The sequence below is a fragment of the Tyto alba genome, unplaced genomic scaffold, assembly GCF_018691265.1.
Source record: "Tyto alba isolate M040663 unplaced genomic scaffold, T.alba_DEE_v4.0 Super-Scaffold_6, whole genome shotgun sequence".
Lineage (NCBI taxonomy): Eukaryota > Metazoa > Chordata > Aves > Strigiformes > Tytonidae > Tyto > Tyto alba.
Window position 1 is genome coordinate 49,151,691 of NW_024881327.1, and position 20,316 is coordinate 49,172,006.

Below are 20,316 nucleotides of genomic sequence, written 5' to 3' on the forward strand. Positions count from 1 at the left end.
CCTCCTAATTCCAGCTCACAGTCTAGAGAATGCAAGTGTTAACAGGTATGAGAATTTCAATCAAGATTCAATCACAGGTGGGTTTTTTTGGTTAAGCTACAAAGAGGTGATGCACAAGTGCTTGGGCAAGAAGTGTAAATCACCTGGAACAGGCAGGTAGCTGAAAGGACTAACAAAAAAAAAAAAAAAAATCTATGGGCTCTACCACCTGAAAAGCCAATCCTGGTAATTCCTGAACTTGTGTATCAATATAAACCACACTAGCTGTTGTAGCACAGTTGATTTAATGTCAGCTTCCTACCTTGACCATCAGAGTTGCCACTGATGGTGCCACAACCTTGCCAGTCAGTCACATGTTTGAACTCCAGCTTTTCAGGAACACATACCAGGTCCCCACCAAAAGATCTCTTGTTATGCTTCAAGGCAGGCATCTTACTGTATTTGTTTTAATTTTAAAAAAGAGTCTTGTTGCTTTTAGTGCACAGGTACAATGAGCTTTATACAGAGAAGAGCAAGGAATAAAGGTAGAGATTGAGCAGAAGGATTCTTTCACAGCAATGTACAGGTCCATCACCAGCAATACACAGACCAGCACAGAGATATGAGACACTGCGGCTCCTTCCCAGAGAGGGGGGGAGGATTATACATATATAAAACATGTCAAGTTTTGGTCAAACAGTAAGAGCACTCACCCTACAGCAGACACTCCCTTCCCATGCAACAGAAATTTCAGAGGGCAAGATCCCAGTGCTGGTAAAATCAAGTATTTGTATAAAACCTTGCTGCTGGAAGGCTGGAGGAAGCCATAGGATCACATCTGTGCTAGTCTTAACAGAGGTGGACAAGTTTTTCCTTCATCTGCCCCTGGCAACAGGCAAAGAGAGATCACACTCACACTATGCAGCTGCTGCCTCTGATCCCCTCCTATCTCCTGCTGGAGCTCCAGCTGCAGCACGAGAGCTGAAGCCATCAGCACACATCTATCCGCTGAAGAGGCTGAACTGCCCTTCAGTCCCTTATCAGCACCTCCACAGACAATCCTGCAAGGCCAACAGCCAGTTCTGATGTCAACTGGTCACAGGCTGCAACCACCCTTTTCAGCACCTTCCCGCTGCAGTCAAGCAGCTCGGCCTGTCTCAGGCCGCTGTGGCACGTGGTGGTATGACAAACAAATCGTAACCTTACCTGTGGTACTTTTCCAAGGCAACATCAGTTTGCCTCCAGCTGAAGATAAACTAGCTGGGTGCAGGACTCCTATAAACACTTGAAGAACAACACCATAAATTCCCACTTGGCAATTCAAAGTGCCCATTTGTTTGAAGAAATCAGATCTAGCCAAAATAAGTATGCTGTTCATCCCTTTTGCTATTCCCTATCTGGCCATACAAATCTGAACATATTGAAAGAAAAAAAGAAAAAAGCGCGCTTCACAAGTTCTCTAAATCTTCAAAACCATTTCAGAATTGTTTTGTCCTAACACAGAATTTCTACTTATCTCACCCAAAAGACTAAAACATGGCAGATAATGCAAGTACTTAACCACCGCTCTAAATTCGAGAGAGGACAAAGTTGAAGCTATGCTCCCTGCACAGGAACCATGAAAAAAATTCAGCATCAGCACAGGTCAGACACGTAACTGTGATAACTCCCACACAGAGAGGAGAGGTGCAAAGAGAAATTCCGATGTGGAACACAATGGCTTTATCACAGCTCCCAAATTCTTTGTTGACTTTTTAAACAAAGATCATTAAGGCTTATCTACAAGGGATTATGCAGATTCTTTGCAAAGTGTAAAATCTGGGACACAGCAACACAGACACACGCACACACAGCTGTTGTTCTTCTCTCACCTCCAGCGAGACTGAAGCACAGGCCAGAAGCTGCTGTCTGTCTCCACCACTGAAGGACACACACACTTGAATTTAAGGCCTGTGCTATAGCCCAGTCTGAAATATTCTCATCCACGTTAACTTCAAAATTCTGGAAGCCTACAATATGGTCAGTGTTGAGATGGATTCTCTCTTCCAGGCACCAGAGAGATATAACTCCACCAACAGGTATTAAAAAAGGTATAAATGAAAGAGAAAGAGTTATCAGCCACTAACTCTCCTCTCCTTGAGCTCCTTGGATTGTAACATGACTTTCAATTAGACCAGTAAGACATGTAAAATCCTTAATAAAGGAGGCAGAACAAATTGCAAACTGCAAGACAAATACATAAGTAGAAAGTGGTTTCATCAGTTTATTGCTTTTTGCAACCTGAACTTTGCTGCCATTTCACGGATGGTCGAATCTGTGCAGGCGTATTCAATGCAGTATACACTACCACAGAGAACAATGTGTTATCACAAGCCATAAAACTGGTGGGAAAACAATCTAATCCTACACATCAACATAATTTGAGAATTTGACAGTAAATACAGCATCACCAAAAAGCTGTTGGCATTTACATTAATCAACTGATTATTTTAAAGTTACTGAATAAAGAAAACTGGTGAGGGACCAAGTGCTCTGAAACACGTATTTTTGGTGTATTCAGGACACCTTCCCAATGCACATATTCTGAAGTTTTCCAAAATTTCTCTAATACCAAATGAAATTAAGGTACTTTGCTTCCAGTTTAAATACCAGGAGAAAATAATTAGTGCATTTTAATATATTAACGAAAAGACTATCTGTATAAAACTCTTTACACATGAAATATTTTTAAATTAAACAATATAATTATTATACTTACAAGAAAAACATAGACTAGAAATTTATTGCTAGTACAAAAATTAATGTGTTTCACATAGGAGAAGTTAGATTAATATTATTGCTATAAACACAAACAGTGTCAGAGACAAGAACCTGATTTTCAAATTTGCTCACTATACTCAACTGGCTTTCAAGGACATGTAAGTACATCGGACTTATGAAAGATGAGGTTCATAACTTTCCTCAGAGTTATGCTTTACGATCTGATGTCATTTTACTGCCTTTTAGTTTAATGGTAAGAATCAGTCTGCTGCTCCTGCTTTCTAACATTATCATTTATTAGATCTTCTCTCCATGGGAAAAAAAAATAATAAAAAAAAAATAAAAAACCCAACCAGCCTAATCTTGCTTTCCCACATTAGCATTTTGAAAATTTAAGACTACAACTACATGTATATCATTGCCCATAACAAAAAAAAAAAAAAGTGGGAACGTTCACCATGTGGAGAGTCCATGACTACAAACGATTCTAGGCCAAGCTTTGAGCAATTTGCTAACAAGCTTTCATTCCCAAAGAAAGCATTTTTCACATACTGTAGATTGAGTAACAGCAGTACCCAGTGCAAACACCTACCACGCCACTAGTAACGAAATGAAAACGAACATCAAAACCTGCTTACAGATCTGCACAGTCCAGTTTCTTTGCAATGCACTGATTTCCAGTCACAAGAACATATATCTATAGCTCTTATTTTTTTAAGTATGCTGTTTTCAGTAGTTACCTAGCTTGCTACTAGATCATACTACTTTCTCAAAGTGATTTTCTTCCTAACTTACACACACTCACCTAATTTCTGACTTAAAAGCTGATCCGGGAAAAAATCAACAACTTTACCTCTCCCTTCAATTAAATAGTCAACACTAGAGTTCATAAGGGTTATCATAATTGTAAACTATTAAAGTTTATGATATCTGTAATTAATTACTTAAGGATCATAAAGTAAACCAATGGAAAATTTAACCTAGTCATAGATCCTATTATTGCTAAATGGAAAATTCATACAAACCAGTGTTTTACAGAACCAGCAGTTCTCAAGTCACTCAAAAAAAAAAAAAAAAAAAAGAGGGGGGGCAGATTTTGTATTAATGCCACTTCTTTAACTGGGGTGGCTGAACTCTGCTGCGAAACAACTAGTTAGAAACATTTATCTGGGTTTAAGGAATGGAAATGACTAATGATCTGGTTCAGGTGAAAGCCTCCTACTGTCTAAATCCTCTTATAGTGTGCCCTGGGTCCAAACATGCCTTATGGCAAAGCAGGATTCTAACCCAACACATTAATGTATCAATGATTCTAATATCAAATCACGAACACCAAAGTACTTACTCTTCAGATGTTGCCACAACAGTTCCTTTTCTTTCACCTCCACTTTCTCCTCCATTCCCAAAAAAAATATTAGCACAAAACCAAAAGAATATAAATATTTGAGGGGGAAACACAACGCTCAAGCTGCAAGAAATTAAAGATTTGAGAAGCATATGCCTTTCTTTTCATGGCATGCATGAAAAGGAGTCATACACCAAAAACTGGATCAACAAAGACAGCAGTTCAGTGGAAAAATAACTGTATATGCTGTTAGACAACTCAGGCTAGCGTTGTGCGTACCATATACGTCTGAAAACAAAAATCCTGCTTTTCTTCAGACAACTTAAAACATTAAATATTTCAAATGGATCTCTTTCAACTCCAAGCTGTATTTACATAGTTATTCATAAAAATGTGCAAAGTAGAATCTGACATCAAAATAAATTTAAAAGTCCAACAAATTGAACTTGACATTAAAAAAGGCAGCAGAGATTCCATGTCCATTTTATACACACTTGAAAGAACTACTTAAGACGGTGAAAAGGTTGTTCCAGCTGAACCTCTGGAAATTTAACAAATCCAAACCATGCTGCACTTCAATCACTAGCTGTCTTTGCCACAGAATTCACAATGTATCCCACCAGTGAGGTCTCTGACAACTTTTTCTTTGATCAGTTTTTGCAGGAATTTTGTTTCGCTTGTCACATTGTGCATAGTTTGTCCGTTCATGGCAGCCATGCAGAGGTTGTTGTAATAGTGCAAAGGTGTGCTGGGCTGATCGAGGTCATATCCAAATCCTGCTAAGCTCACTTCATCACACAGATGTGTGGCCAGAACAACTGCTGTGACACCAATTGTAGGTACATTCTAAAAAGAGGGGAAAATGAAGCCTGATGAATTCAAACATTCTCCTTTGCCAGTTTTTATAAACACTTCACAAAATGTGATGAATTTGTCTATTCCCTCTCCTCACTTAAAACCGAAATCAATTAAACAATTAAAACTAAAATCACAACTAAAACTAAAGATCAATTAAACGATCAAGTAAAACTAAAGACTTCAGAGCCAAATAGTAATACAAGTTGAGTATTTGCCCTTAACAAGACTTTTGGCTGTCAATGTTGAATTATTATTCTGTGAAGGCAAGATGCCCTATTACTATGTAGTTAAACTACAAGTGAATTCTTGCTCCAAACACTCAAACAACTCCTGACATGCAGTTAAACCTGACACTTCTTGATGTACACTTACTTCAGTCTTGAGCAACAGGCTCTCTAACAGTATTCTTCACAATATGACTTTTCACTGAACAAGCTGTGAAGAAGGCAAATATACTACAATACAACCAAAAGTTACATAGATTGGTATGTTATGTTATTTTAATAGATAAATGTGGGAAGATCCTTCAAACACTTGTGCAGTAACACTGCCATTAAACACTTTCACACAAAATGACAATGGTTATTCAGTAGTTTTCATAGTTCAAAAGAACTAGTGACATTTAATTTCTCAAATAATTAAAATAACAGAAATGCAGTGTATAATTAAAATGCACAATTCATCACTCCATACTATTGCTGGAGCAAAGGACATAAAGGGAGGGTATACCCTTAAGTTGCTATTGAGCACACTGGCATACATAGCAATTCCAACAGCTGGAAGGTTGCTTTACACTGTCCTGGTTTCCACACTCTGTTTTCCCTGCAGCTGGAGACACATTTGTCTATAGCTGATTACTGGTTTGACTGAACAGGGTTGATCTTAGCATACTTAACATACAACAAATGTGTGTTTTGAATATTTAACACCAGTCACGATGATATGTGAGTGAACACACTGTACTAGAATGAATTTGTGTCTCACTGCATCTGAACACTTTGTAAACAGGCCATTTCATGTCGGCATGCACAGGCATAATATCTAAAAAGGCGAGCTAAAATCCTACTTTGATTTTACACAAGAAAATACCAGAGTATTTTGAGAGCATGTTAATTTCCCTATTACTTGAGACCAGCTCTCAAACTGCACAGAGAAGAAATATTCAAAGAAGAGCCCAAAAAACTGTTTTCAGTTTCTTATTTTACTTTGTATTTTATAGAACCCTTCTCCTAAAAGGAAGCTTCTTACCTTATCCCAACCCCAGAATTTTGATCGAGGTTCAGGGAACTGTAAAATGTCCAAAGCTGTCTCTTTGATGATGACTGGATTCAAAATCCGAAACTGCTTTGATGTAAAAGGAATTTTCTCAGCAACTTCCTTCCAAAAGAAGAGTCGCACCCACAGAGGCTAAGAGAAACAAAAAAATAGTTCAGCAAAGGGAAACTCTGATACTGCAAAGTATATGACACACACAGTACAGAAATTATAGAATTCATCGGTGATTCTGAGAAATTCAGGAAACAGTTTATAGCTCAGATGGTTCATGAGTACCAGTGTGCAGCTCAAGTGACTGACCCAAAAGAGGAAAAACCTTCGAAGTATTTGGAACTGGAGAGAAAACAGCAAAGGGAAAAGTTGTTTATTCTGAATATTTTACAGCACACTGTGTTTCATCAGTCAGTGTATCCACCAGCACCTCCACGTTCTTTGGACTCTCCCCAGCACAACCAAGCAGGCAGCAATATTTAAAGAAATGGAAAAGGGAACCACAGTTTTTCACTAATATTAACCAGGCATTCTGAAGCAAGCACTGGATTTAAAACAATTTTGCTCAGGCTTTGAAGTGAGTAGCTGTTGTTTGACAGCATCCACCTAGTGACAAATGTAATACTTCACAAAAGAATTTACACAAGACTCAGCAAGATAGATTCTGATCTCATGACACTTGCAGTCAATTAGATGCATAACAGAAAAAACAATACTACATCAGGCTCATTTTACAAGCCTCTCCCAGAAAATGGGTAGTACTAAGCAAATGATAAAACTGATATAGATGCAACATAATCCTATATTTTTTAAACAGGCTTTAAGGTACAACTCTACAGCAGCTTAAACTGGTCAAACCTAGGTTGCTATAGTCCCATCTTCCCACCCGTGCTCTGAATCAGTTATTGGAAGTGACAACGCCTGCACAGAGAGCTGATCCAACTGAAAGCCTAGTATTGGAAAGAAGCATGCCTTCAGTTCACAGAACCACAGAGGGGTTGAAGCTAGAAGTGACTTCTGCAGGTCAAGTGGCCCAACAACCCTGCTCAGGCAGGGACACCTAGAACTGGTTGGCCAGGACTGCACCCAGACAGCTTTTGAGTATCTCCAAGGTTGGAGACTCCACAACCTCCCTGGGCAACCTGTGCCAGTGCTCCGTCACCCCACAGTAAAAAAATGTTTCCTGATGTTCAGAGGGAACCTCCTGTGTTTCAGTTTATGCCTGTTGTCGGGCACCACTGAAAAGAACCCAGCTCCATCCTCTGCATACCCTCAAGTATTTATGTACATTAATAAGATTTCCCTCCGAGACTTCTCTAGGCTAAACAGTGACATCTCTCAGCCTTTCCTCACAGGAGAGATGCTCCCGTCTCTTAACCGTCTTCAGTGGACATTCCAGTATGGCCATCCCCAGATCAGTTCCCAAAACTGGCTCTCTGCAGCAGCAAAAACACCAGATCAAGGAAGGAGGAGGGAATGATCAGATCTCCTCTTAAACCATGCAAAACAAGTAAAGGTAGTCTTTTCATAAAGCACGTACTTCAGTCTTGTAACTCATTACAGAGGATGTTGCAGATGCCGAAAAGCAATCACTCTTTCGATCCCCCCCCAAACAAATTTAAATACCGAAAGCTATCCTTGTACTAGTCATGCATCAAAACCAAACCTTAAAACATGAAATAGCCAAATAGCTTGTAAAACAAGTAAGGGATTCAACTTGAGTTAGAAAGCTGTTCATCATAATTACCACACTGCTGCAGGGAAGGTCATTGACCAACACTGTCTTGTCCCAGGTTAAAAAAAAATAATCAGGGAGAAGTTCTTAAATTTGCACAAATTCACACATTCAGGAAAATCTCCCCTCTACAAAACATACTCAAATTATTCAAAACAAGGCAACATCCCTCTACACACTCTCTGGACTAAAGTGGTAGATGATGACAGTAATGGTCAATATTAAGCAGATCTTCCATATGCTATCATGTTGTGAAAATCATAGAATTATGAAGGGAACTTGGAGTACCTAAACTTGTGTCTAATAGGCTGTTAAAAAACTTGACAAGCTTTCTTCTAAATCTCTCTCAATAATTTAGAGCACTTGTTTTCAATATGTGGTCAGAGAAACCTAGCTACTTGTTTTCAACTTGCAGAAATTATCTACCTGCAAATTGAAAGAGGTAAAAACCACCGATTTAAAGAGAGTTTGGAAACATGGAACCCTTCTATCAGTTCCTTGGAAATCTCTGTATTTCTTTGAATATTTAGTGAGAAATAAACGACCCCTTAAATTTTAAAACCACAAACAAATGAACTAACCACCATGATGCTTCAATTACATATTAACTACATATATGCCTACTGTAGCAGCACAGACTTTTGGCTGCTTAAAAAAAAAAAAAATATGGACTGGCATCCAGAGATCTCATTTCTATTGCAGGCTCTGCAGGCTTGAACAAGTCACTTAAACCTAATGTGAAATTAATTCCACTTTAGTAAGCACTCGATATGTTATGTAGCTTAGTGCAAACCACCAATATCTGCAGATAAAAAAGTGTCACATGGGGCTTCAACATGAGTGCTGGTAACTAGGAGACAGAGATAAAAAAACCCCACAAAGTTACATAAAAGATCCTCAGTATAATTAAACACAAGTAACAGATCAGTTAGCTCCTTAAGCATTAGAAAAGAAAAAAAAAAACAAAGAAAAATCACAGGTACATAACACTGCCACATTACATACCAAGGTTTCGTTTTTTATCATTGCTTGAAGCCAATTGAAATCAACACTTTTAAACAAAACAGCCACAAACAGACTAGCAGGAGGATACTCGTGTTCAGAAAGGGGGGCTCCTTCCGGGTAAGTCATCCGTATAGTAGTTTTGTTACCAACGTGATCTGTGTATCCTTGAACCGGTGCATCATTTAACCTAACAAAAAGAAACCACCACAAACGAGAGAAATTGTATTTAATAAGCAGGGGTTATGGGGTACAATCTCATTAGAACATCAGACACTAAGCAAAGAACTTGTATTTGGCCCACGGATTCTTAACAGAGCCAAGTACAGCATTTTCTCAGTATCTCCGTGTTCCTTGCCTCACACATTCATCCATCCCTTATCTTTGAGACGAAGCCAATTCTATTCTTAGATTAAGTGGTACAGGTGCAAAACTTCAAAAACAAAATCTTGAATAGAAAAGTAACTTAAAACAGCAAAGTAGAATTTCATATTCATTTCCTTGTGCCAACTCAGAGAGGCTTAAGAGGAAGGGAAAGAAAACACACTGGAAGTTAACCGTGTTATCTTTTTTTATCTATGTATATGTATACACACACACACAAACATTACACAGAGAAAAGCATTCAAATTATCCCTTCAATGCAATGTACTGCATCCTCTGGGTTTACATTAATCCAGCTCACCAAAAATGTCAGATGCTAGCACAATGTTGACAAGAGCAGCATCATCCAACTCTATCAATTCTGCAGAACAGGACAAGTCCCATAAACTCTTCCGTATCAACTGAAAAGTCACGTTCAAGCTGACAGCCCTAATTCCAGAGAACACTTAATGCAATCTCTGCCCCTCCACGTGCCAACAGGTTTGTTTACCTTTACATAAGAGCCATTGACTCATTGTATCAAGTCTTCCTTTTTTAAGAGAAGCAAACCTTAGTTTATAAAGTGACTTGGGAAAATGTTTGTAATAAATTTGTGACTTTATATGCTTCAAAATACAGGGAAGTACAGTTCAAACAGGAGTGTTCAGAAGGCACAAATACAGAGTGTGTATTCATTTAATGCAGACATTAGAAAAAATGGGTAATCATAGAAAGCATACACTGATGTTGTAAAGATAAGGAAAGATAAGCATGCTATACAGTGTGTTAGCAAACTGTATACTGAAACACCAATTAACTTTTATTGTGTTTGAAATAGCTGTTAAAAAAAAAAATAATCCTTCAAACAAGCATCCCAATTAACCAACGGGAAAAAGGCAGAGGTGAGTCCTAAAGCATACCTCTGAAAGCTTAAACATATGAATGGATAAAAACAGGACTGTCTACTTGTCTATGATTTCACTGGTTTCTATCTCATTTCTGCCCATGTTTTTTGTACCCGAAATCCACAAATAATTACACTGAATTCCTGTCTTGTGAACATGACAATTTATTTTGCTTCTAAAACTTAAAATTTCATCAAATCACAAGTAAATTTCTTAAAAGCACTTTCAGAAATAGTGTTATAAGTTGTATAAACGTTGGTGATACCTTCTCCTTAAAAAGCAAAGTTGGCTCAAAGAAGAGTTGAAGTAGTTGGAATCCGTAAATGGTAAATACATACCTTATAACAATATCAAACTGATTCAATAAGTGACCCAGCTCTGATCCATGAAGAATTCCACCACTGCCAACAACAACACAACGCTTACAGTGTTTTGACTTCAAATCTTCTGGTAAATCATGCTCAGGTAAGAGTTCAAGGAGATTTTTAAGCTTATCAAAGAACTTGTGAAATCCAAAAGGAGGTTCATATTTAAATAAAGCTTCATCTTCATTTATATTTTTTCTTACAAAGGGAGATATGTCCATGCTATATTTCTCTGCAAATAACTTCTCCATTTCTTTCTTCACATAAGAAGGTCGACACTGTTCCTCCAATGCAGCGCTAGCGTACTGTTGTGCTCTCTAAAACAAAACATGTGATTTCAGTTAGCACAGCCAGCTTCAGGAACATACAAAGCCCTCCTGATGCAACCCACCAGCTGATCACTGGCAATTTAGCAAACACAAGGGTTTATAAAGAAAGATTAAACGTGGAAATACAAGACATTTTAAAGCATTAATCCAAACGCAGATACTAGCCACTGCATGGTGAAAACCTGCAAAGGAACGCCTCTCCACCCACCCCTTAAATCTGAATAGGAGGTTTGCTAAAGAATCATAGAATCCCAGTTTGAAAGGGACCTCCTCAAGGATCATCTGGTCCAATCTCTCTTGGCAAAAGAACGGTCTAGACAAGGTGGCCCAGTCGCCTGTCCAGCTGAATCTTAAGTGCTCAATGCTGAGGAATCTAACACTTCCCCAGGGAGATTATTCCAGTAGCTGATTGTTCTCATTGTGAATAAATTAGGCTAGTAAAAGTGATATGTGAAAATGCGCCATTTGAGAACATTTGTACTGTTATTTACAAAAACAGATTAAAAAAATCTAAATGTACCTCTACCCACCTAATTCAGCAGCAAGTGAAATTCTACTCGGCTGCCCAGTTGCATGACCATAGTTCTGCCTGCAGTAGGATTTTACCAGAGACACATCCACTGGCTAAAACTTCTGTGAAATGCCAGGCTGGACTTGCTTACTAAGCAAAATGAAGCAAAACTTCTTTCATAAGTATTGCTAAAGTGGTATTGCTAATGACTAAAACACAACTTTATAAGGAATAAAAGGTGGGGGTGTTGCAGGTCTAGTCAACAAAATAAAAGACTACAGTTACATATTGCATAAAAAGATTAAGCTGTCAGATAAAACTACACGTTGATGCAGCTCATTAAACAAAACAAACAACCTAAACCTATTCGTGTATGTTTTTTAGAAATTTGTAGTGGCAAGCCAGTATCTGATGTAGGGAAGAAGAGAAATAGCAAAAGTATTATTTTTATCAGTTAAAATAAGATCTTTATGCATGTTCTCTTCTCCAATACAACTTTGTTGATCTTTACTAGACTGTCATTAAAAAAAAAAAAAAAGAGCAAACACAGTGGCCAATATAGTCACAATTCAAATCTAGTGCTAACTCAGTTCTCCTCCTGTACTGTTAAGGAAAGGGAAGCATGTATCTGGGTGCACAAGGAGGGAAGTTGTGCTGCCTTTTTTTTTTTTTTTTTTTTTTTTTATTTGAACAAGGTAATTCTACAGAACTGTCACTGTTACAAAGATCTCTGCAAGTTTGAGCATAAGCACCACACTTCTTCCTGAGCAAAGCATGACTGAGCAATTTCATGCTGTACTTTGCCAGCCAGAGTCAGGACATCTTTGGAAAAGCCTCATTTTTAAGGCTGACAGTTGTGCATCCTAACAGTAAAAATTCACGCCAATCACTTGACAACTGCCTCAAACAGTTTGTAACCAGCTACTACCTAACTAGACCAAGAGTAACGCTATTTCACATCTTGCATCTAACACCAAAAAAAATTAATCATGAGACAGCAGTAAACACAGTCCATGCAGTTTTTAGGTTTGCTTGGCTTTAGCTGTCTGTTGTTCAGAAGCAAGAATACACTACTGAGAAAAGAAATAAGTCAAATGAGAAGAAAAGGGGAAGGAAAGAGACTCAGAAGGGAAAAAATATGCACTGAAGAAGGTGGGAGGTGGGGGAGAATGCACATGAAGTGATGCTAAGACAAGACTACCTTAAATCAGGGCTTCTGCTCTAAATTATGTCTTAGCGTTGAGATGTTCAAAGACAGAAATGTAACAACTCTAAGCCAAGATAAGTACTATTATAAAGAGCAAACAGGTTAAGTAGCAAAAGGCAGTGAACTGTCATCAAGAATTAAGAGAAAGCTTTGTTGGCATCTTAAAAGCCACATGCAAAACTGTACTTGAAGTAAGTAGCTGCTACCCTAAATACATAAGTGAACCATAAATGAATTCCCGCACATCTGCCCTATGATTCCAAAAACATCTGAGCAACTACAAGGCAAAGCAGACTGGGAAATTTGCTCAGGTAAAAATAAACCTTTGGTTTAATGTGTTGGGTTTGGGTTTTTTCCTAATATGTTACTTTTCATTTGCATCAATTTTCTGATCACCAGTGTCATCTGCACTGACACAACAATATGAGGATACGTCCTTTTCAAATGTTATTCTTAACAGTCAGTTATCTCATTTTACCCCAAAACCCCAGTTTCTCTATGCACTTCTGTTGTCACTCCTCAAGACCAAAAAACAGAAGTTCTACGGCATGAAATGAAGCAAAATGTATTTTCCCCCACAGGATAATTTCAGTATTCTAGTTCTTTGTTACAGATACTTATAACTCTTAAGACTGTCAAATAATAACTTTTTTTTTTTTAAGCCAAGTAAAAAAAAAGCCAAAAAAATACCAACCCTTACACGATCGAGGTCCACATACGGCATTTTGGTTCTGTCACATTCTTCAGGGCCAAAATGTAATTTGAGGATATAAAGGAAGCACCCTCCAACCACAAACAGTACAAAAAGTCTAAAAACAAAACAGGATGGTATAGGGGTAGGAGAGAGGAAAAAAAAATAAAAATCTTTTTTTCCAGCAATCCAGCAACTGTTAAATGAGTATTTTAAAACAAATTTAAGACAGTTTAAAAACTTCAGATGGATACTTGCATTTGATTCAAACCAAGAAAAACTATTGCTTTGTTCACTGCAAGTCTTTCACAACTCTTCAGAGCTATCTGCAGGAAAGTACAAACATATATAGATGCTTTGATAAGGAAAATGTTTCATATTGACACTGATTTATGCAGTTCTATGCTTGCATCATATACTTTCAATGCATCTCTGATGGGTCAAACAGCTCTCCTCACATAAAGAATCGCAAAGTGACTTCTATTTTCCTACTTCAAAGGACAGCTCTATTTTGAAATATGTATTTTCATGCAAACTATAAAAAGGAGGGAACTTCAAATTGCAAGATTTTGGGCCAATGGCCACCACTCACAAACACAAATTTCAACTCACAGGCAGACCAGAACACATAATTTTCAGGCGTATATTGAGATGCCTAATTTAGCTACTTACACCCCCAAAACATGCAGGAGAAAGAAACAAACAAACAAAAAAACCCAACTTTAAAATTGAGTAATATAGACTATCTGTATTTTTGATCTACTCATTTCTCATTCCTAAAGAATCTCACCGTTGATCTCTAAATATTTACTGGGCTCATTTCGTGTCTAGACCAATCTGCAAAAACAGCATCATTATTTGGTTAGAGTTGTGGTTGTTGCTCAAGTATGCAGTTGAGCTTTATTACTGACTCATTTCCTATGGTTTCCTAAAGACTGGATATTTGTTTAAATGTCTTTAAAAAAACGATACAACCTACTAAGAGTTCAGTGTTTCTTAAAACTCTTTCAGATTAAGTTAATACAGGTTTCCAAGATTTTTTTTCTAAAAAAAACAGCTTGTACCATATGGACTGATAGATTCAATCCTGCCACTCAGCTTGCAATATATGCTGCAAGCAAAGTGACCCCTGGAAAAGCAGCACTGTTCTCTCGTCTGTTTTAACTAAAACGAATTTGGCACCGATAGATCTAAAACCTTCGTTAGCATGTTAGGCTGTAACCCCTGGAAATCGGCTGACTGCCAGAAAATAGAGGATTCACAGCAGATGAATGAGGCTGGGTTTCCTCCACAGATATTTATCAAGTAGCATTAGATTCAGCTGGGGCTGCACCATTCAGGTGCGCAAAACACTAGTGGATATAACAGTTTGGCTTTAGGTTTTTTAAGCTTTAAGACCTAAAAATTCATGTGGTAAAGAAGGCCCACAGTAGTTAATTTTTTTGGTTTAAAATATGGTTCTGGATGTACACTAGAGAATACTCATAAATTTTTATTTGATGTCAAACTATGAACAGTGGATTAACAATTTGTGATGCAGCATTCCAGAAGTCTTCATAAACAAATTAAGTATGAGGAGATACCTCCCCAAAATGCCCACTAACCATCCATTGCCCTTCAATTTCTTTAATTATCAGACTGTACAAAAGCCCTGACATCGTTACTTATCTGGATACAAAAAAAATTCTAAATGCTTTTTAGCAAAGTACTGGGATCTCACATTGGCTTGGGAAAACAGGTACTACCACCAGAGAGCCTAGCGTCCTCAAAGCATTTTAGGCTCCCCAGAGAAAGCTGTGTGCCTAACCCTCCACTCTGTTCCTGTGGCAATCTCATCCCTTGATTTTTCAATCCTTTTTGTAACTGCCCAGGCTAGGGGGAGAGCAACTGACCTCTGTGTTGCTGTGACAATGACACTTACTTGCGAGTACCTTTTAAAAACCTGCTTGGTCTTCTCATCTTCATGTGCAGCAACCTTATACCATTGCACAGGAGGTGAACAATCACTTTTCAGCTTCACAGAGTTATTGTCACTCAGCATTGCTGTAAAAAAGAAAGAAGAAAAATTATCATAACTTTTGCTGAATTAAAAAAAAAGTTTATAGGACATCTAATGACTGTTAACTTACTCGATTTCCCAGAGAAGATTCTTAATTCTTGGTTACTGTGTCAGGAATACTGAATTGCTCCTGACCTCCTTGTGATCAAGAACATACTCATTTCAGATGCACCACCAGAGCATGATTCTAAAAATGTACATGTTGCCAGGTATAGGTCTTGCCATTTTTCATAAGCCTGAAGTCTAATAATTGAAATTACATCAATTACTGTCAAACACTATTGTTTGATCTTGGTCAAACATCATTTTGTTTGAGCAATTATTAGACTCCAGAGAGGGAAAATAAATAAATAAATTAAAATCTACATAGTATGCTCAAGATATTTAGGTTCCCTGGATCAAAATGTCCAGGCACTATGCTACCCTACAGGCTTCAAGCATGCTCCCAGCATGCAGAACCTGTACAAACTCATCCTCAAAACTGGAGCCCAAATTTCAAATCAACTCCCTGATTTCCCCAAGGTTAAACAAACCTGTCTCATCATCAGTCTGAATCTACTGCTGACCTCTTCAGAAGCTGCAACAACATGGTCAGCAACTTCATCAGCAAGCATAAAAGAGGGTGTGCAGAGAATTTTGCCAGGCACACATGGCAGGACCAGGAGGCTGACAGAACAAGGGAAGTTTCTGTGCACAGCAGCTGCTCCCCTCCAACAAACACTGTGAACTGGGCAGGAGTACACAGTGCTCCCTCACAGATGAGCAAGTCACTGATCATTATCTTACAAGAAGTAATCTCACTGTTTACTGTTTGTAAGCTTCCACAAGTTTCTATCAGCATGGTTCAATTCTGATTTTGGAAACAAAAATGCAGGTTGGCACATCAACTTCTCACAGGCTGCTGCCATTAACCAAAGATGTGAGCAAAGAAGGAAACACCATGCAAAGCCTACCCATATGAGCCTGCTGGTTTTGCCCCGAAAGGAGAAGGGATATGGGCAAGGATTTTTCCTGTCTTACCAACCTCCCAAAGCAGCACCCCCTTTAACCAGCCAACCACGGAAGGATGCAGCCCGACCCTCCACAGTGAAGGATTTCAGTGCTACACATTTCCTTTGATCTCAGTACTTAACCCCTTCTGCTCTCCACTGCAAAGATGTTCACACTCTTCAGTTCTCTTGCCAACAGCTGTCACAAGAACTTTTAAAAAAAGCAGGGCTAAGGGACATCTTTTATCTAGGGATGGTCTTCCACACTCTCTTTTCCTCTCTGTCTCCTTTCATTTTATACAGTGATATGACCCATTTTAAATTAGTCTGTATTGCCACTTCAAAACACTGCTTGTTTGGACACAACTGATGTTCCTAAACACCAGGATGAAGGAGCTAATGAGACAGAAGTGTTCCCCCTCCTGCAGACCTCAAATCCAGCCCACAGAAATTTTAAGGGTATCTAATTTATCTAATTCAGAAGATGACTCAAAGGCAGTCTGTCTTTGCACAGTCATGCATAATTTCTCATTAATAAACTTGATATACATGGTAGAAGGTCAAAAGCCACAAGCCATTTTGAGACAGAGTGAAACAAGGAGAGAAAAGATCAACACCAGCATCTTAAGTCATTTCAAGAGCAGACAACAGTTAAACAATGCTTTCCAGAATCACTTGCAAGTGATTATAACCCACAAAACAGAGCAAGGCAAAAAAAAAAAAAAAAACACCACTAATGGTTTTTGCCAGCAGAAATCTTCACCGCTTACCTCCAACATAGGTAATGGTTATTATGAACTACTAAGAACCTCAAATTACCCACCTAGCTGTATTTATTAATTGCACAGGCTCTCTGAGCTGTCACACCTGTTTGTGGGACTTTGTCACAAAGTAGTAGTACCTTAAACACCTTTCAGCAGATCAGAAAGCACTGCACAAACCGAGGTCGGTACCGTTATGCTTGCCTTGGAAAGGAGTAAACCAAAAACATGAGGGTGACACCCCAAGGTTCCCCAGAATGCTAACAGTTAAGATGGAAACCAAACCCAGCTCCAGTCTCCCACACAACCTGTCAGGACACAAGACAGAAGATCACAGGGAATCTATCAAGCCTTACAGGCTCATCATTTTCTCAGAACACCACCTCATCTTTACTGGCTGCATCTATACCACCCAATAAAAAGAGCAGTGAGGAGAAAAACGGTGTTGACACCATCACCCCAGTCATCTGCATTACAAGGCTGTTTTGCTCTCAGCTAAAATTTGCAGCAACTCAGTCAAGCCCACATGGGTAAAGGCCTAGCGTGCATCACCAAATCTGTTACAAGGACCATACCCTAGTGCCAGTTATGGGCCACCAATGTGAGCTGCTCTACCATGAGATATTCAGTGACAATCCAGCAGAACTTGCAGAATGGAAAATAAGGAGGTGATTGGTGACACCCAACATGGCTTCACTAAGGGTAAATCGTGCCTGACAAATTTGGTGGCTACCTATGATGGTGTTACAGTGTTGTTAGATAAAGGAATAACAAGTGACATCACCTACCTGGACTTGGGCAAAACTTTTGTCACTGTTCTGCACAACATCCTTGTCTCTAAATTGGAGACACATGGACTTGATGAATGGGCAACTCAGTGGATAAGGAACTGGCTGGATGGTCATGCTCAAAAGGGTTGCAGTCAATGGCTCAATCTCCGAATAGAGAGCAGTGACCAGTGGTGTCCCTCACAGGTCAGTGTTGGGACCAGCACTGTTTAACATCTTTGCCAATGACACAGACAGTGGGACTGGGTGCACCCTCAGCAAGTTTGCTGATGACACTGAGCTGTGTGGTGCAGTGACACGCTGGAGGGAAGGGATGCCATCCAGAGGGACCTGGACAGGCTGGAGACGTGGGTCTGTACAAACCTTATGAAGTTCAACAAGGCCAAGTGCAAGACCCTGCACATGGGTTGGGGCAATCCCAAGCACAAGTACAAGCTGGGCCATGAGTGGATGGAGAGCAGCCCTGCAGAGAAGGACTTGGGATGTTGCTTGACAAGTGGTTTAACATGACCCAGCAATGTGCACTCTCAACCCAGAATGACAACTCTCTTGGGCGGCATCAAGAGAAGTGTGGCCAGCAGGTCAAGGGAGCTGATTCCCCCCCTCTACTACACTCTCGTGAGACACCCCACCTGCAGTACTGCATCCAGTTCTGGGGCCCCCAACATAATGACATGGACCTGCTTGAGCAGGTCCAGAGGAGGCCACAAAGACAATCAGGGGGCTGGGGCACCGCTGTGATGAGGACAGGCCAAGAGAGTTGGGGTTGTTCAGCCTGGAGAAGAGAAGGCTCTGGGGGGACCTTCTGGAGGCCTTCTAGTACTTAAAGGGGGCTACAGGAAAGCAGGGGAGGGACTCTGTATCAGGGGGCGTAGGGATAGGACAAGGTATAAGTTTTAAACAGAAAGATGGTAAATTTAGATTAGATGTAAGGAATAAATTCTTCCTTGTGCGGGTGATGAGGCGCTTGCACAGGGTACCCAGTGAAGCTGTGTCTGCCCCCTCCCTGGAAGGGTTCAAGGCCAGGTTGGACGGGGCTTTGATCAACCTGGTCTAGTGGAAGATGTCCCTGACCATGGCAGGGGAGTGGGAATGAGATGATCTTTAATGTCCCTTCCATCCCAAACCATTCTACAACTATAATTCTATGAATCACCTTATATTCAATGTATGACACGTGTCCTTCATGCCACACTAGGCAGACAACTAAGCACCCGTCATTACCTGGGACCAATACATCCTGGAGATGACAGGTACCAACAGAGATCATGTTGCCAGCACACACAGGGAGCAGCCCCAGTTCATGGATCCTGCCAGCACAGTCACACGTGGCACACGAAACGGGGGAGAAGATGCTGCAAGATCTGCAGAGAGTATGAATAAGGCTTTCAGACCACGTGGAAGCTCTAGGATTGCTCCACATACTACAGACAGTACACACAGCCAGATCACCTCAGACAAGAGTAGCTCAGTCTAGCACAAACAAGGGGCACTCAGCACTGTTTAGCAAAAGAGAAGAAGATTGCTCACTGATGTGGATGGCTTACTGCATGGACAGGATCCCTGAATGCTGCATGTGCCTAAACTACAACATACAACAAAATAATAACATCTGTCAGTTCCACAGCTCTCTACATACACAGCTGTGGAAAAGTACAAAAATGGAACTTTTCTTTTAAAAAACAAAACACTGAATAAAAAGCAGTAAACAAGCTTCAGCCATTTTCACTAGAGAACAATGTAGGTAATAATTCTCCCTCAGGTAAACAGCATAAAGAGGTAACTTGATCACAGTCTATGGGAACCTAGATTAGAATAGATTCTGAACAAAAAAAAAAAAAAAAAAAAAATCAGTCAGACTAGGTATCAGACAATCCTGCTATCAGGAAATCATTGCAACAACATACCAAGTGACACCTTGAAATCTGGCCATGGTACTGGTAACATTTATAAGGGAACATACTCCAGATTAAGCACATATTTTCCAGAAGTTTGAATCAAATCCATAAAGTTTTACAGCCTGAATTACAAGGGTAAGGTTACAGCCTCGCTACCTTGCTTTGTTCAAAGCAGGGTTTTATTTCTTTGCAAATTGGTCTTTCCTATTCTAAGACCCAGGTTCTTTTGTAATTTGAAAGAAAGACTTGCTTGTTAAAGACTGCTCAATGTATATAAAACTTTTTATTGCCTAATGACACTAACACACTCCTGGAATCACCCTGCAGCACAGAACAACACAGCCAAACTCTTCTGCTGTAGAAATTGTCAAAAAGAGTGTCCTGCACACAGAACGCTTTTAATTTCCAAGGGTGAGAATTTGCTACTACAGAATTTCATGCAGAGATCCTACAATAGATGCACTTCTCATGAAGCCTTTCAAAACACAAGGAGGGCTTCAAGAGA

At 39.5% G+C, this 20,316-nt stretch overlaps 1 protein-coding gene across 6 annotated transcripts in view; it reads right to left on the reverse strand.

Moving 5' to 3' along the window:
• Nucleotides 1-2,218: 2,218 nt before the first annotated feature.
• Nucleotides 2,219-20,316, reverse strand: part of ST3GAL5 (ST3 beta-galactoside alpha-2,3-sialyltransferase 5) — a 28,233-nt gene continuing 10,135 nt past the window's right edge. For 2 of the 6 annotated variants that reach the window (XM_042808337.1, XM_042808335.1), the window contains exons 2-8: nt 15,238-15,359; nt 13,575-13,642; nt 13,320-13,434; nt 10,552-10,895; nt 8,949-9,135; nt 6,191-6,349; nt 2,219-4,930 (exon numbers count right to left, since the gene is read on the reverse strand). In XM_042808337.1, the coding sequence (XP_042664271.1) occupies nt 4,667-4,930; nt 6,191-6,349; nt 8,949-9,135; nt 10,552-10,895; nt 13,320-13,434; nt 13,575-13,642; nt 15,238-15,359 (1,259 nt within the window). In that variant the 3' untranslated portion in view covers nt 2,219-4,666. Of the gene's footprint in view, nt 4,931-6,190; nt 6,350-8,948; nt 9,136-10,551; nt 10,896-13,319; nt 13,435-13,574; nt 13,643-15,237; nt 15,360-20,316 lie in introns of those variants that run through there. The other 4 variants (XM_042808336.1, XM_032987411.2, XM_042808339.1 and 1 more) reach the window with 4 other exon arrangements.